Below are 18,358 nucleotides of genomic sequence, written 5' to 3'. Positions count from 1 at the left end.
AATGCTTAGACAGAGTGGACAGAGTCAAGTGCTTCTAGTCGCGCAGCTGTCATTCGTTGCCCCGTCCCTCAACATCAATTTATCTGAATTCAATACTTTTAATATTATTATAAAAGTAAAATTAGAATTTTAACAAGTTTTTAATATTATATCTATGATTTCAAGTGTTAATAACTAAATTTTGAAATTGATATTTATATTTTATTAGATAAATTTTTAAATATAAATATATTATTTAAGCATAAGCTACTGAATCGATTGAACAAAAATAATCCGTCAATTTGGTTTTGTGGGCCCAACACCCTATCTGCCTTAAGAGTTTGCAGCTGTCGAATCCCTCTCTCTCCTCCTATTTGTTAAACATCAGCAATAATTTATAAACATTTCCCACTAAGTTATATCTGTTCCTTCCCACCCTTTTTCTCTCTCCATGATCTTTTTCTGCTAGCTACAAGACTGAGAGAAAGGGAGAGAAGAAAAAAAAAAAGTAGACATTACAGGAGAAGAAGAAGAATAAGTACAAACAAGATATGCCATTGTCTATCCATTCCATATTATCGATCTTCTAATTGCTTGAATAACAAGTCTAGTTTAATTGGAAGTTTTTAGATGCATTAATGGCGTATCAACATTATCGATCACCATTTGGGGACACAACTTACACAAAAGTTTTCGTTGGCGGATTAGCATGGGAGACTCCAACGGATGTAATGCGCCGGTATTTCGAGCAATTTGGAGAGATTTTTGAAGCTGTCATTATCACTGATAAAAACACCGGCAAATCTAAAGGATATGGCTTCGTAAGTTGTATTCACATTTTGTTTTTTTAATTAATCGATCATTTACAATTTTGTGTGAATACAAGATGCTTTTGTTTTTGGTACGGCAGGTAACTTATCGTGATCCGGAATCTGCTAGACGGGCTTGTGATAACCCGAATCCGGTAATTGATGGTAGAAGAGCTAACTGTAACATCGCTTCTCTTGGACGGCCTCGTCCTTCACCACCTCGAGGTACTCATCTTTTTCTGTCTGTTTGATTGTCTAATTTGACTAGTCAAACTTCATTCCTCGATTATCCCAACACATTGTACGTATATACAATAACAACAATTATGTCACATGAATTGAAATAGAGAAATACATAGAATCTTAATAGCTTATTGAATCGATAAATAATTTACCGGCCTTCTTAATTCTTATTTTATTTTTAAAAAAAATAAAAAAATGGAGGGAGTAATTACGTTAATTATATTGTTATTATTAAAGGTAGGGGACAAGGAGGGAATCCTTATCAAGGAGGGGGGATTCCACAAGGAGCATCATCATCATCTTATAGTGGGGTGGCAGGAGCAGCAGCAGCACCATTGCCATTACATCCACCACCTGCAGCTCCTATGATATATTCACCATATGGGTAAGTATAATTAATTTGGTTTAATTTTTTTTTTTGGGCAATTATTAGTAAATTAAATGAGAAATAAATAAATATATATATGATGGTCCATGATCTGATAATATACTGCAGAAAGAAAAAGATGTGTGATAAAAATGGGCAGGCATTTGCCAGTGGTATAACAACTGAAAACCTCACATTGATGTTGTGTTGTCGTCATCGTATGTCTTAATTTTTTATAATCATACAAAAGGAAAGAAATAGTATATATATATATATCATGAAGTAATTTTATTGAATGCAGGTTGGTATAGGCAGATCAATAATAAATAAAATTGATAAATGGTGACTGCTATGCAATGAGTTGTCAGTTGCAGACAATGTGCAATGCTTTTCTTTTATGTGTTGAATTTTGGCCAGTCTAAACTTATTATATAATATATTAATTTTAAAATAAGATGATCATATATTTCAATGTTTTTTATAAATTTTAGTTTAAAAAGTTTTATATAGTTTGAAAATTACTACTAATATGAGTGATTGAAAAGAGAGTTTTGGAATTTATAAGGAAACTCCAATTAGCTTACTTTTTTCTTTTTTTTGGAAAAATTAAAGATGAAAATTAGGCTTGACCAGAGCTATTTTGACTTGCAGAAATTTTCTAACCAAATATATATTTTTTCTTCTTATCTGCTTGCTTTTGACTTGCAGAAATTTTCTAACCAAATATATATTTTTTCTTCTTATCTGCTTGCTTTTGACTTGCAGAAATTTTCTAACCAAATATATATTTTTTCTTCTTATTTTGGTATAGTTCGATACCTTTTCCTCTACTACTATTTCAACATTTTCTTGCAATATTTTTTTGTCACTTTTTACTGGCAAAGTATTCATTGTTAAATACTTAACTACTTAGTCCTTTCTTTTTTTGTGTTCCATTTATCTTAAAGCGTGTGACCAATCAGTATGGGTTATGGTGGTTAGAATTGCTTCATATTTAGAAGTTTCAAACTCGAGTTTTTGAGAATGAAATAAAAACTTTATTGGTAGTGGCACTCAAAAAATTGTACCTTACAATATACAAGTTCAAATTTAGTCAGATTTCAATTCAACACCACTCATCCAAAAGGCTATTGGAAAGAGCATATATATTTAATTTAGTGATCCGACCATCTTTACATGCCCACAACGAACTTGTTTTGTTTACTTTTGATAATTCTCTCTCCTCTCTCTTTCTCTCTTTTTTATGTGACACAAAAAAGGCTGAACAAACCTTGTGCTTTAGGTCAATTTTGCTTGTACTTTGATCAAAGGCGTGAATGTTATAGGTAGCACGAGTACTGGAACAAAGTAACTAGCAATATTATACCACTTACCATATGATATCTGACAATGTACATTGCACTCTTTCAATAACCCATTCCAAATAATAATACGTTACCTTGCTTTAATTTTAATCATCACCATGAATTAGCTTTTCATTCACCTTATTTTAATTTCTGTCTCCGTCATTGTCTCGTAAGTGTAAGTATATAATTCGTAAACCATAACTATATTTTGTTTGAAATACGACTACTAAAATATGTCGACTTATACAGTACAGGGTACCGTGTTGCATTTATGTATACGTAATTCCAACGTTTGGTACAGAGAGGTGCTTGTCGCTCCATTAATTGTTTTGTCTCACTTAACTTGTAACATGTTGAGAGTACTTAATACGTGAAAGCTACTTTCCAAGTTTCATTTTTGTACTATATATCTATATATCTTAAACATTTTAATGTAATTTTATGTATGTACGTATAATATGGTTGATTCAATTGTAGAAAATATGCACCTTTGAAGTTGTATTATAAATGGAGTACTTTTATCTCATATATTCCTTTGGTGACTCGAACACATAATCTTAGAGTTGAAATACTCGCCACTTGTAACTAAACATAATCATTTCTTTTAAATATATATTTTGCAGGTATGCAACTTACCCTCCTGATTATTACCATCAAGTAAGTTCCCTTGGTCTATCCAACATACTATCGTTGAGTGTGTCAAACTGGTAATTGAAAATGACAATAGAGTGAAATTGAATTGATGAACAGGCCGCGGGGATGTACAATCCAGGGACGTACCAGCAAGCAGCAGCAGCAGCGCATTATTATCAGCAAATGTATGGAAGTTCATCATCACCATCTCCTGCATATTATTACGGATATTCGATGCAGGGATCAAGGGGAGCATTTTCTGCAGCAGCTACTGGACATCATCATCAACGCTTTCAAGGCCCAACTGCTTCTTATCTTTATTATCCTACTACTACTACTACTGCTGCTACTGCTCATCACTTGCCAGCTGATGCTGCCTCTTTTACTCCGCCGCCTCCACCTCTACTCCAACACCCTCCTCCTCCTCATGCTGCACCTACAAGGCTTCAATTTCCTTCTCCTACTACTGGTTAGTACTCTTTCTCAATTTATATCTAGGTTACTAATCCACTTTAACTTATTATGAATGTTTATCTCTAATTATCTTTTGAGTGACGTGATAGAATAGAAATTCTCTAGTAAGGTGTATATAGGAGTTAAATTATTTAAGAAAACATTTAAATATCAGGAACAATATATTGTGTGTAACTTGATTGTTAAAACTACATAATAAGTTCTCACAATCAAGGGTGAAATTAGATACAGACGAATTTAATAGCTTTTTGCTTAGGCGATCGTATATTTGAATCAGAAAATGTAACATAGTAGTATAATTTATGAATTTAATAGTAATAAATTCAAAACATAAACTTTAAACTCTGAATTCTAACTCATTTACCTAAAGTTGGAGAAGAAACACTAAACAAGATGTGTTACAATTATTATAAATATATAATAAAAAGATGCAAAGTGATTATACTTTTAATCCAGAATAATTGTTGCAGTATGTTATAGTTGTAAACATTATAAAATGTGAAAAGGTATTAGTGTAAAGATAGAGAGGGGCATGTGGGGGAGCCTAAGCATGTGACATATGAGCTGTCTTGGGCAAGGTAGTGATGTATCAATGGGTCAAATGAAAATCATATGCCAGGGAAGCATGTGTGTGTATTTTCTTCTGATGAGTGTAAAATAACAGTAAATGCATGTGATTGGGTTATACAATTATCTAGGACTATATATATATAATGGATGGTTCTCAATAGGCAGTGAATCAAGTGGCTGAATATAATGCATATATATGAATCCCCCCACTATAATGTAAAATTATGCTATTTTAGGTACAACATGTAACTAGTCACCCTCCTCTTCTTTCAGTGTATGTCCTCATTTAGGAGATTCAATGGTTACCACTCTTTTATAATATAGTTTGGACAAGATTGATTATTTAATTTGGAAGGATTTATGCTTTTTTTTTTCTGACTAATAGCCTATTTGATCAAGTTTTTGAACGGTTAAAAGTGTGTTTTCAAAAAGTTAAGTGTTTAGCCAAGCTTTTGAGGAAAAACTATCTGTTTTTGAAGTGTAGTGGAAGTTATTTTTCAAAAGTTAAGCTTTTACCTAAAGAAATATTTTTTAAAAGTATTAAAAAAATATACTTTGAAGCACTTTTAAACAATTTTATCGAACACTGTTAAATTTATTGTTAAAAACGAATTGTTTTAGAACTCTTAATTAGCCGAATAATAGTATGGTGATGATTGATGAACATATATGAATTAAAAGGTTGTGATAATTAGGTAGCAGACTCCAATTAATATGTCACAAGAATTATCAGGTGCACCTATTGACGATTATGTTTAGCAGTTAGCAACTTAGTATAATTGAGATACTCCTTTGTCCATTTTTACCTGTTTTGTATATTAAAAATAAATATATTAAATTAAAAGATAATTTATCAATTTATACATATTTTATTCTTATTATTAGTAAATAATAAGAAATGATAAAAAAAAATTAAAAAATTAGAAATGATATAGTAAAAATATTATTTTATTTTATTATTTTTAAAGAATATGTCAAATAAAATATAGACAAATAAACATGAACGGAGCGAGGGAGAAAAACATAAGTTAAAATTCAAGAGAGTCCTAATTGGAGAAATGAAAAATAAATATTTTATTATACATTGATGGCCAAATAGGGAAGTACATGCTACAAATAGATTGGTGAAATAAATGATACTCCATAGATTATGATTTTAAATTTATTTTCCTATTTAATATTCTTTTTCGTGTATTTTCCAGCTGTAGCTATTAACTCATGAAATTAATACAAAAACAACTTACTCCGTGTAGACTTAGTAAATTACAGCATGATCACTGTTTCTATTTTATCAACTAGTTTTATACGCTAAATAATTTGATATACATAATGTGTAGCTAATGACAACAAGATCAATAAATAGAAAACTAAAGGAAATTATCTCTTATGATTACTTACGAATGATCTCTTTTAAAAAGTTGTACACATCTTTATCTTTACCTTCAACGGGTGGGGCTCGAATTCCAGCGTATCCCCTCCCCCACCCCCTAATTTTTTTTTGAAGATAGAGACAATTTTTTTTATATGTATTGGACTTTGTTAGGTAAATTGTCAAAATTGACTAATCTTTTGAGATATTAACTCTGATATTTTGTGTATAATTGTAAATGGCAGAATCTCAAATTCCTCAGCAAACCACAGCTGAAACAACAGAAGTTGGGGCAGTGACTACTGAGAGTCCAAATACATAAAAAGAGAGTACAATCAAGTTCATCATCATCAAAGCATATCTATCAAGTCATCAAGCATGGTGAAAATAATATTTTAAAAAAACTGTACAATCTTTAACAAAACAAAAAAAAAAAAGAATTAACGAGACTTTACTCTATTTTCAAAAAAGTCTATCCATTAATTTTTCTTAATTGGTCCATGCATCCCACAAGGCAAAATTGATTTCAACAACAAGAAGAAATGGCTGATTGGACTACTCAGAGATATTATTACATGGCCAATTCATCTTTTATTTATTTCTTTAATTTTCAATTGTTGTTCATTTATTTATTTTTCATTTTTACTAAACATGGATCGATCCTTTTATTTACTGTACCAACAGTAGGGCGGAAATATTAAGCTCTCAATAACGAATTTATGACATATTACCCCCTTTTTTATTTAATTTGTCCTATTATATATGTATTCTTTATTTGATGTTTCCTCATTCCTAATCCTATATATGTGTAGTAGGCTATGATCATTTACTGATTTCCTTGTTTATTTACCAAGTTAAAAGGATAGAAATGAAAAAAAAATAGTTTCTTAAAATGGTCTTTTTATTTGTTGAAGTGAAATTTACCTCTCGGGAGCTTTCAGCCTTTTTGTTTTCTTGGTAACTCGAACATAAAATCTTTTGATTGAAAGAGATGTATGCTTACCATCTGAGCAACTCCCTCTCGTTTTAGTATAATTAATAATGAAATTATACTTAACATTTAATAATACTTTGGAATAACGAAAATTGTAGTTGAGATGATCAAAGGCAACTACAACAAATGAGGAACATCATTACTCATATATTTAACATATATCAAGTATACTATTACTTGTAAGGTTCAACACTGCTATAGGTTAGCCAACCAAGTCGTAGATGCTTATCAAAATGGAGTATTACAAACGAGGATTTGAATATTTTTGTACATGCTCATCTTCTATCGATGGTTATTGAACCTTAAAGACTTGATCTCATAGAAATGAAGTCTCTATGACAAAAACAAATGAAAAATTATTTATATATGTATAGAAATAAATCAGTTAAAATGTTAAATTATTATTTTTGTCTATTATGCTAGACTTGTATTAAATTCTTAATTCCGTCATTGCTTACTAATTCTTGATTTCGTCATTGCTTACTAGGGATACAAAAAGTGATAATTTCTCTTGAAAATTAATACACCCCTAATTAAGATTTTCAATATATTAAAGACTTTTTTCCTTTTACTTCTTGTAAGTCAATAGGTCAGTAAATATTTCATATTCTATGAAACTTACATCCAAAAACTAAGAAGTTCAGGTCAATATGTAGCTAAGGGGATGTCACTGATGGACCTAAGTTACTATAATTAACTAAACACAGAGTTATTTCATGGTTGACCTATGTAAGTTTGTTACAACATTAATTAATCTTTCTAGTACTAATTAATTAATGCCTCCTATTTGTGATACCTGCATTTCTCAAAACTTTTCTTACTCACTATCTCTATTTTTGTAAATTCAATTTATTTTGGGACCAATTCTTATGAATCCACATCTAAAAATACAGTTGGTTAGTGTATTAAATTAACTTTAATATACTATAAAATTTATGATTGTCTCCCCGGCACACGCCTATCCCAAAATTGATTTTTCTTTTCAACGTTATTAAGAGAATCACTAATGAAAATGAGGATTAATACATGCATTAGTAAGGAGTTAATATCTCAAAATGTCACTCAACTTTGAGAAATTATTTAGCAAAATCATTAAACTTTGTTTTATATCAATAAAATCACTCAACTTAAAACTTTGTATCAATAAAATCACTCAACTTAGAACTTTGTTTCAAAAAAGCACTCAACTAAATTTATAATTAAAATATTTTTTATGTCATGTTCATTATTAAATAATAATAATAAAAATGTCTCAAAATTAATACTTCATTATAATTAATTTAACTAAGTACCCAAAAAGAATAATAATTAATCTAAATGATTTTATTTATGTAAAGAAATCCTATTATCTATGTAAATTAACTACTGTAATTTGTTCTGATTTTTTTAGATATTATTTATTAGAAGGAAAAAATAGGAGTAGTTAAATTACTAAAAAATAATCCATCAATGTGCGGACTTTCTGTAATGATCCATTTTGTTGGATGGATTTGTTGTACTGTATGAGAAGTTATGGGAAAGAGTATATTACAATATTTTTAATTCGTGAATTTATAATGATCGTCGTGTTCTGCATGCTGAATCTTCTACTATTCTATGTTCTTCCCGAAAGATCAGAGTCCGTAATAGTATATTGAATTATGACTCTGATTTTACGTTTTGAAATGGAAAGGCAAGGGCTTAATTTGTTTTTAATTATTTTTTAATCTTTAAAAGAATTTTTTAAAGTGAAATTAGCATGATATAAAAAATAATTTTGTCATGTCAAATTTATTTTAATACTAAATTTAATTGGATGATTTTAACAAATATACCAATAACAGATCCCACATTATAATAAGACCTATATGTAAGCAATAGTTTATCTTTTGCGTGACCTGATCGATGATATAATTTTTTTTACATTAATGTATATAACTAATTAAACTTTAAATTTAAATAATATTGGTGATTAAGATGTTGCCATAAATCTAAATCCCGCTGCAGTGAACCTCATGCAAATTATAGAAGCCATGGTCCACCACAATTAAGTCTTATTACATTGTATACCAAAAGGAGATAAAATTGACAAGCAGCTAAGATTAACTATCCTTTCCCTTAAAATAAATTACTAATTAATGTTGTTTACATTCAACGACCAACAACGTACCCCATTTTCTCCAGTGTCTTTTTTCTCACAATTTTTCCCTCTAAAAGATAACTTTTAAAATCAAACTTAAAGACAAACATTCTTCCTAGGCCTATAAAAACACCTTGAAATATCATAGGTTACTTCATTCTTTCACTCATACTAGGTTTTATCATTAAAAAAAACACAAAAAATGGAACACTCATATTTTGCTTCATCTTCTAGTACTGTTGAAAATCAAATTGAACCATTTGATTTTTTTGCAGATAAAACACAAAATGCATTTGAATTTCTTAGTTTGTCTCAACCATCTAATCAGAATATTGAAAAAATGTCAAATTATCAAGAAAACCCTAATTGGGAGAATGAAGATGATGTGACTGTTGCCTTACACATCGGTCTTCCAAATTCTAGCAATAATAATATTCCAATTGATCATAACAAAAGTGATGGAAATATTATTGGAGCAGCCACTCAATATTGGATACCAACTCCTTCACAAATTCTTGTTGGCTTCACCCATTTTTCATGTCACATTTGTCACAAAACTTTCAATCGTTACAACAATCTTCAGGTGCATTATTTATTTTTCGCGTATTATTTTTCATTACTATATTCTTTTTCTTTTGTTGAAGGAAAATATGAGGTGTCTGCTAGCATAGTCTAACAAAAGAAGTTCCTAATTTGTCTGTCTCAACTACATAGTAGACAAATATTGAACATCTTCTATACAACGATAAAAAACACATGATACTTAGTTCTCAACATTTCAACGTATATTTCTGAATAATCACAAAACTTTCAATCGTTACAACAATCTTCATGTGCATTATTTATTTTTCGCATATTATTTTTCATTACTATATTCTTTTTCTTTAGCTAAAAGGCAAATATAAGTTGCGTGGTAGCATCAACATTATTTGAATTAAGTCTAACAAAAGAAGTTCCTAATTTGTCTGTCTCAACTACATAGTAGACAAATATTCAACATCTTCTGTACACCAATAAAAAACACATGACTTAGTTCTCAACATTTGAACGTATATTTCTGAATAATCTTTTCAATTATTCAACTATTTCATTTTACAAAGCAGATGCACATGTGGGGTCATGGTTCACAATATCGAAAAGGACCAGAATCACTTAAAGGAACACAACCAAAAGCCATGTTGGGGATTCCATGCTACTGTTGTGAAGAAGGGTGCAAGAACAACATAAATCATTCTAGGGCTAAGCCATTGAAGGATTTTCGAACACTACAAACACATTACAAGAGGAAGCACGGGACAAAGCGATTCGTCTGCAGAAAATGTGGCAAGTGTTTGGCTGTTAAAGGAGACTGGAGAACACACGAAAAAAATTGTGGTAAACGTTGGCTTTGTATTTGTGGTTCTGATTTTAAACACAAGAGATCTTTGAAGGATCATATCGCGTCGTTTGGTCAAGGTCACGGGCCAAATAATTCATTTGATGGAATTGAACTTCAGAGATCAGGAAATTTTTTCGTTTGATATGCACATTGGAGTTTCTTTAGGATTTGAATTAAGAAGAATTATCAATAGGTATATTTGTGCGTTATGAATTGCAACTTATAGCACAAATTAGTAAACGTATCAAAATATATGCCCTTATTTTTGTCTTTTTAAAATAAGAGCCATCAAGGTCTTGTGCATGAAAATCTCCATATAATTCGCGCTTTTGTACGAAAATAGAAGAGATGTACTAATAAAAAAGTAGTCTCTAGACTATGATTTTTTCTAAATTGTTGAGAAGTGCTTCTCTATTTGAATATCTTTGCTATTTATTCAATCATCAAGGATCAACAAAATTGAATCTTGGGAATTAAATCAAATAGAATATATTTATTTTTAATTGAATGTATGTTTTTAAATTTGAATAGTTTTTGAGTTTCTAAATTTTAAAGTTTAACAATTGAATTAAAGTATTTGTTTTTATTTCTAAAAGTTGATCAAATTAACCTTCGATGAGCGAGATTGACATGTAAAAGAGTAAAAATTATTTTCCATTTTAGTTTTATGTAAAAGTTATTTTGGACCGAGTTGCAAACCCTTCTAAACTTTGTATATCACCAGTTTTTCGAATTCCATATACATCTAAAGTAACTTACTATACATAATGATTTTAATGAAGTTTTTCTTTACATTTCCTTAATGATTTTGGTGAGATTTGTTTCTTTTTAAGTTTTGTACTACATATACTTGTTTCAAATGTTTTGAACTGATGTCCCAAATCACTCATCTAATTACCGCTTGAATAAAAAATAGACAAATATATAATATATGTATAATTATATATAATTAGTGTCTAATTTTTGTATATTTATTTAAAAAGTATATAATAAATTTGTCTGATTATTTGTATAAAGATACGCCGTTTCATACATATGTTCCCATGTATTTGTGCTCTTGTGTAGACTATAACAACTTATTGTCCTCCAAAGTAAGTTTTAATGTTCTAACGGACTTTTTTGTTTGGGCTTCGAAAGATTGTAATAGGTTAGTTCGTAGATGATCCTTATAAAGGCCGATTTTGATATTTTGTCTTTCGTAAATAAGTTTTACAAAAATAATCTGTATTTATTTAATTTGATTTTTTGAATAAAAAATTGTTCTTCGAACGTAACAAATTATAGGGAGCCTAATGCTATATCATAATTTGTGTCTTCATAAAATTTCAAAAACAAATTTAATTTATTTCACAGTCAAATATAATACTAATTTTCAAATATAATTTTTTTTTCCATTTTGAAAATAAAAATACATTTTAAAATTCATAATTTTTGCTAAAAATTAAATATTATATCTATCTAAATGATAATAATTTCACATATAAAGGTAAAAAAGTTATTTTTAAAAACGTGAAACCTCTTTCTTTAATATTTTAACTTCTTTTAATTATTTATTTTTCTTGCCACGTTATATTGCCATGACAAAATTTCTAGAAAGTAAAATATATTCGAGCTATTAGATATTAAAAAAAAACGTGGGTTATGACAAATTTTAGGCCAAGTTCTACGGGGTAATATCTCAAAAAACCACTCAACTTTGAAAATTTATTTAGAAAAGTTATTAAACTTTACTTTGTATCAATAAAATAGCTCAACTTAAATCATTGTATCAATAAAATCATTCAACTTAAGTCTTTATATCAATAAAATCATTCAACTAAATATCTCATTAAATAAAATTTGTCATGACAAAATAAATTATTTTTTATCCCTAAAATTGAATGATATTAACTTCTAAAATAAATAAATAAATAAAATAAAATCTGTTTTGCGAATTAAGTTAAATGTTCATATATGAAATTAATTCTCATTTTTCCATTGTGTCCAATGTTTTAAAATCTATTTAATTTGAATTTTGCAAATCAAGATCTTCGTATCTTTTGAATATTGTGTGGCGGTAAGATTCACAACAATCCTCTGCTAACCACTAGGTGATTTTGATTCTGTTAAAAAATGGAGATAACATAGCTTGAGGTTTTCTAGACGTTATGTTATTTAGCATACATATAGGGATGGTAATGGGCGGGGCGGATGCGGGGTGGGGTGGGTTTAAGGCTATGCGGGGCAGGGCAGGTTTAAGGTTGTGTGGGGCGGGTGGAATGCGGGGCGGGTTGAAGTGGGTTTTTTTTAAATTAATGTGGGGTGGGGCGGGTTACGGTATATGTGATTTCATGTGAGTTCAAACTTAATTTTAACTTTTTACATGTTATAAGAGTGATAGAACATTATTTATTAAAATAATTTCTTTAAAACTACTAAAATATTCAAGATAGTAAATGAAAATGGTTCAATAAAAAATATTACAATTTCTTACATGTTTCCAATTGACCTCTAAAAAATAAATTTTAAGTCACTATCATATTAAATTAATACAACTTAATGAAAAAATGAATTTCTTTTTATGAATTCTATTTTTGTTATCAAACTTAACTAGAAAAAGAAAATATTAAAAAAGTTATGTGGGGCGGGTTCATGCGGGGCGGGTTGAAAATGAAAAAAGTTGTTATGCGAGGTGGATTAAAAATTATGCGGGTTAAACTCAATCCGCTCCATTGCCATCCCTACATACATATTTGGTTATAGGTGTGCTAATAAACCTAATTTATACTTCCTTTGTCCCTAATTATTTGTCTACTTTTCCTTTTTTAGTTGTTCCTAATTACTTGTCCATTTTGACAAATCAAGAAATGACAATTTTAATTTTTTAACCTATTATACCCTCAATTAATTGCTCTAAAAAATGTAGATCTTCTTATAATTCTTAAGTTTTTAATTCATCTACTTCATAATTAATAGGAGTAAAATGATAAAGTTACTATGTCAATAATTTTTTTTTTTTTTTACTTTTAACATTCCTTTTCTTCTTTCTCTTTAACGAAGAAACACCAACAACAACATGGGTTCCAGCGGTGGCGATACCATGTGAACTTCACTCATCCACCATCAAGTCTCCGTCTTTATCGGCCTAACATCATTAAGCCCCCTCTTACCTTCAAATCACATACGTCTCGCATTAGCTCAATTAAAAACACACCGAAAATAATTATTATTACTCCACTATGTGAGAACAGACCCATCAACCATCAATTTCGCTGTGAAACACCACTTAAACTAACATTGTCACTTCCTTTGTAGCTTCAAGATTTTTAAAGTAGGAGATGCAGATTCAAGCATAAATACAAAATTTAAATAGTTAGGTATTACATCTACCTTTCTTTTTCAGATCTGATAAAGCTTTGACTATCAAATCTACAATAAATATCGAATAGTACAAAAATCTTACAATATCTTCATTTTAAAGATTTCTACCCAACTAAACTAAACTAACTACATCTAAAAATTTAATCCCCAAAATTGATCGATTTTTTGGAGCATTGAATTGTTAATGATTTTGAATGAAATTTCATAAATATCGGGGAAAAAAGAGAAAATGGTGTAGAAATGGAGATTTTGAAGGGTAATTAGGCGATTATTGAATTTTTTTTGGGAATTTTTGAAGATTGAATCGAGAAAAATTTAGATGAAAATTGATGAAAAATTTTGGTCGATGAGAGAAGACTCCGGCCGGTGACTGATGCCATGCCTAGAGATAAAGAAAACAAAATAGTACTTAATTGATTTTTATACATTAAAAAAATATATATTACGTGGCGAGCGCGTGTCCATCACGATTTAATACTTATATGGGGTGAGTTATTAAGGAGTTATATATTCTACTTTTAAAATGTTCGGGGGTAATAGAACCACCGTAAAGTATGAGTGTATAGTTGCCAATCTAGTTATAGATTGGAAGGGCTTTTGACCATTTTCTCAAAATTAATAGCTTGAAAGGTCATTTAATTTTGAGAATAAATAATAATTTATGTTATCATGTTAAAATTTAGTTAATGATGAATTTAGTTGAATGATTTTTTTGCTATAAAAGTCTAAGTTGAGTGATTTTATTGATACAAAATAAAATTTAATGACTTTTCTAGATACATTCTCAAAGTTGAGTAACCTTTTGAGATGTTAACTCCAAGTTCTTACGACAAAATTCCTAATTTTCCTAACTTTATTTTCCATTAATAAGTAGTATATTGTGCAACCGTCCGTTGGCCCATCAATTTTGTTCTTTCACATACACCTTGGTCTTCGAAATATTCTTTAAATAGGCTGCATAAGACATTTACATAGTTTAAATCCACTTCGATTTTCTCTAATTAATTTCTTATTTTTTAGTAATCTCAATTATGTCAATTCTAATTAGAGTAATTTAAAAACCATTCTGTCATTGTCTAGAGATCATTAATTGTAATTTAGCGTCTTGTTCGTTTGTCGTGTGCAACGAAATGAAAGGACCCGATCCACCAACTTCCATATTTAATTCTCCGTCATCAACTTCAATTATTTTTAACCAACATTTTTAATTCATAATAATAATATCACTCTTTTGTTTTGTTAAGTTGTGCATTTGTAAATAAATTATTCTGACGCCAAGATGATTACGATTAAGGGTGTATTTGGCGTGGTGGAAAGAATTTCAATGGAAAATGTTTTCAGCTCAGTTGGTTGGTAATCGAACTCTTACCTTGTTTCCCGTCTCCCGTTATTCTTTAAAAAATAAAATTTCTTTTTTGAAAAAATAAGTGTTTTCTTTAAATTCTAATATTGATATGTAAACAAAAATATTATCCCAAAAACATATGTAATATATCATATTACGATAAAGGTGGGATAAGATGGGATGTGGGGGTTCACGAGTGATGGGTTGGGTGTTGTTGGGTGGATGGGAGGAAACTATGGACTTGAAATAGCACTTATGGATTAATAGGAAATATGTTCTATTGGAAAAATCATTTTACTCATTTTTTAGGAATTTGTTTTTCTAAAATATTTTAACAAATCAACATGAAAAATTGAAAAAACGTTTTCTCTTACTAGACATATACCAAACACAGCCTTAAGCTCAAACATTGTACAAAAAATTGACTTTTTCTTTGTTTTCCCGTAAAATTCCAAAAGATATGATGGTGGTAGAGTAGGTGGATGATGGAAGGGAGAAAGGGTCAAGAAAAAGGAGAAATAATTTTACTTTTGAAAAAATAGAAGCTTTTCACGTGCCTTGAGTTATTGCAATATATAATATGTCACGTCAATAAAAAATATCAAAATGATACGGGGTATCAATGTCTAACTAAAAATTGATATTAACTTTAAATGATCATCAATAAGTTCAGCTTAAAATAAACTCAGCTGATATGACCTCAAAATATCTTCTTCTTTTCTTTAGCTTGCTTAATATTATGAAAATTATAATATAAAAAGCCAATTTTATGTCATTGGCTATTGGTTCTTATTTTTTACGAACTATACCAGGTAACTTATAAACCTTTTTCAAGTTATCAATATATTGAGTCTAAACAATTTATTTTTTATGGTAATTAGTTTCCGCATAACATGATAGTTTAAAAAGCAATAATTTTAAAGAGGAGAGAGACAAATGAGATCAAGAGAGAGGAGAGAAGCGAGCAAAAGTTTTGAATGAGAGATAAGAGATGCTAGAAATATAGATTAAATATTACATATAATTTGTATCTGAATTTCAATTGAGATACACATATATATACATACACACACATTATCTTTCTCTTCACCAAATTTCACTCGCCTCTCTTTCGAAATCTCCCACATAGATTCAAATATTATTTTTTTGGTAAATAAGAATTTAATAAAAAGTTAAATCAGTGAATACATTACACAGTTAGAAGAGCATTCCCCACGGATAAGAGTATTAGCCGTGGTATGTTCCTTCAGAAATAGTAGGGTTTCTAGCATCTTCGCTACCCTGTTCTCTTTCTAAATACGTGATATAGCATTGCTCCTAGCTGTCGTATCAAAGACCTGCATTCAAAGATTATATTAATTAGCTTAACTCAAGGGGTACTTTGAAACTAAAATATAAATACACAGAGACACAAATATATATTGTATCACCCCTAAAATAGTTGTATCGATTTTTTTTTTGATACACAGATACAATACCATGGTAGTTGTATCAGTTTCTTCTTCTACACAAATACAATATTTTTCTAATACATAGATACATTTTTTCTAATAGAGAAATACAATTAGTTGTATCAATCGAAGAAGTAGAGAAGATTCAAAAGTGAAGAAGAATCTAATATAACTGATACTCTCTCCTAGGGGCGGACCTAGGTGGACTCCAGGGGGTTCACCCGAACGCCCTCATCAAAAAATTACACTATATATATAATGTTAAATTCTGATTTTATAGGTATATATATTAAAATGAACCACCTGAATATAAAGTACAAGCTTGGCTCAGTGGATAAGTGGTTCAAGATGTGCCCCTAAGTCACGGGTTCAAGTCCCTTGGGCAACATTTTCCCCCTATTTTTTTTAATGCTTTGGAAAATGTAACTTTTGGGCTTAGATCTTCTTCTTCTTTTTCATTATTTTTTCCTTTTATTCCATTTCTTCTTTTTAATTTGTTTTTGTTTAAATTTATTAGACACATTCTTTTTATTTTTATTTTTATTTTTTATTATTTTAATATCTATTATTCATGTTGTTTCAACATAACTCTTTTTCATAGACTAACTTGAAATTAAAAATCTTTTAAAAATGATAAATTATATTTAACTAGAAATTGAGATAAAATATATATTTTTTAAAAAAAAGGTAAATTAGATGAAATTTAATGAAGAAACTTAAATATCGTTAACACCCTTTTAAAAATGTTAATTTATAGAATTCATGAAATTATTTTATATTTTTAATTCTATTTTATAGGGATGAAAACTAAACTTATTTGATTTATTCGTTATTTGTCTTTTTACAAATTATGACTAACCTAGTAAATTGAACTATATGAACTAAAAAAATTGACGATGTTATTTATTTATCTTTTGAATATGCATTATATTATTAGTAACTCTATTCTTACACATTTTTAGAGAATCTTGATGATTTTCATAGTAATATGTGATTGAATGGATACAAATTTAAAATTTTTAAAAAGTGAAAACTAAAGTAAAACATTACAAAATAAATGTATAAAAACACAAGAAATTTTAAGAATGCTCGATGGAGCATGATAAAAGTAGAAAGAAATGTTTAATATGGTATAATAAAGTATGTTATATTTAGCATGATAAGGTAAATATCTTTCTTCCTCGTCTCGCTCCCTTTTTCATCAATTAATTTTCACGCATTTTAGGAATTATTTTATGTAATACAATTGATCCGCTAAAATTCTCATCAATGTATCTTTGTCCTCGATATTTTTGATTAGTTTAGTCTTTACTTTTATGAACCAATGAAATATTTATGATTCTTGTACAAAGAGCATGCCGAGGGGCTACTACGCTCACCACACACTTGCGTTACTACCTGAACTTCTTCTTTATACTTTGAACCACTCAGCAAAAATCCTGGGTCCGCCACTGCTCTCTCCGTCTCATTTTATATGTCATTACTTTCTAAAAATAGCTGGACCATAATGTATGTCATTTTATAAAATTTATGCATAAATTACCATATTTTGCCCATTATACCCTTGATAGATTAATTAATTAATCTTGAAAATGTATTTACTTTGACTAACCTAGAAAATCTACAAGTAGTTAATTTCATTGGGAGAGTACTTCATTCATTAATTAACTACTTTCTTTATTCACTACTTATTCTATAAAATTTGATTTTGAAAAAAAATATCAACAAACAAATTAAAAATAAAAGATGAAAAAAAATTCAAAAATAATCTTGAAAGTTGAAGCTTCAACAAATTTTATCAAAGAAGATGACATTTCAAAAAGTTCAAAGGAATTTTGTGATGTTGTCATGTTTGCTTTAAGAATTTATATATAAATATATAAAAAAACATTTTACACAAAATATATAGGAAAATTGAGGT

At 29.0% G+C, this 18,358-nt stretch overlaps 3 protein-coding genes across 3 annotated transcripts in view; 2 read left to right on the top strand and 1 right to left on the bottom strand.

Annotated features, from left to right (window-relative positions):
• Nucleotides 1-18,358, bottom strand: part of LOC125814193 (14-3-3 protein 7) — a 330,997-nt gene that overhangs the window by 145,048 nt on the left and 167,591 nt on the right. The window lies entirely within an intron of this gene.
• LOC125814188 (uncharacterized) lies at nucleotides 357-6,528 on the top strand. Its single transcript, XM_049493643.1, has 6 exons — nucleotides 357-800; nucleotides 890-1,013; nucleotides 1,269-1,416; nucleotides 3,368-3,401; nucleotides 3,495-3,846; nucleotides 6,036-6,528. The coding sequence occupies exons 1-6, from the start codon at nucleotides 618-620 to the stop codon at nucleotides 6,110-6,112; spliced, it is 918 nt and encodes a 305-aa protein (XP_049349600.1). The 5' UTR covers nucleotides 357-617; the 3' UTR covers nucleotides 6,113-6,528.
• LOC125814191 (protein TRANSPARENT TESTA 1-like) lies at nucleotides 9,106-10,423 on the top strand. Its single transcript, XM_049493646.1, has 2 exons — nucleotides 9,106-9,486; nucleotides 10,007-10,423. The coding sequence occupies exons 1-2, from the start codon at nucleotides 9,106-9,108 to the stop codon at nucleotides 10,421-10,423; spliced, it is 798 nt and encodes a 265-aa protein (XP_049349603.1).

This window comes from Solanum verrucosum, unplaced genomic scaffold, assembly GCF_900185275.1.
Source record: "Solanum verrucosum unplaced genomic scaffold, falcon-dt-bn FXZP01000230.1, whole genome shotgun sequence".
Classification (NCBI taxonomy): Eukaryota; Viridiplantae; Streptophyta; class Magnoliopsida; order Solanales; family Solanaceae; genus Solanum; species Solanum verrucosum.
Note: the sequence above shows the minus strand (reverse complement) of the source record. Positions and strands in the feature narration are given on the sequence as shown.

Excerpts from the sequence above, each read along its gene's own strand:
- LOC125814188 (XM_049493643.1), top strand. The coding sequence starts at position 618 with ATGGCGTATCAACATTATCGATCACCATTTGGGGACACAACTTACACA. Across the intron at positions 3,402-3,494 it reads CTCCTGATTATTACCATCAA|GCCGCGGGGATGTACAATCC; the intron begins GTAAGTTCCCTT and ends ATTGATGAACAG. Across the intron at positions 3,847-6,035 it reads ATTTCCTTCTCCTACTACTG|AATCTCAAATTCCTCAGCAA; the intron begins GTTAGTACTCTT and ends TGTAAATGGCAG.
- LOC125814191 (XM_049493646.1), top strand. The coding sequence starts at position 9,106 with ATGGAACACTCATATTTTGCTTCATCTTCTAGTACTGTTGAAAATCAA. Across the intron at positions 9,487-10,006 it reads ATCGTTACAACAATCTTCAG|ATGCACATGTGGGGTCATGG; the intron begins GTGCATTATTTA and ends TTTACAAAGCAG.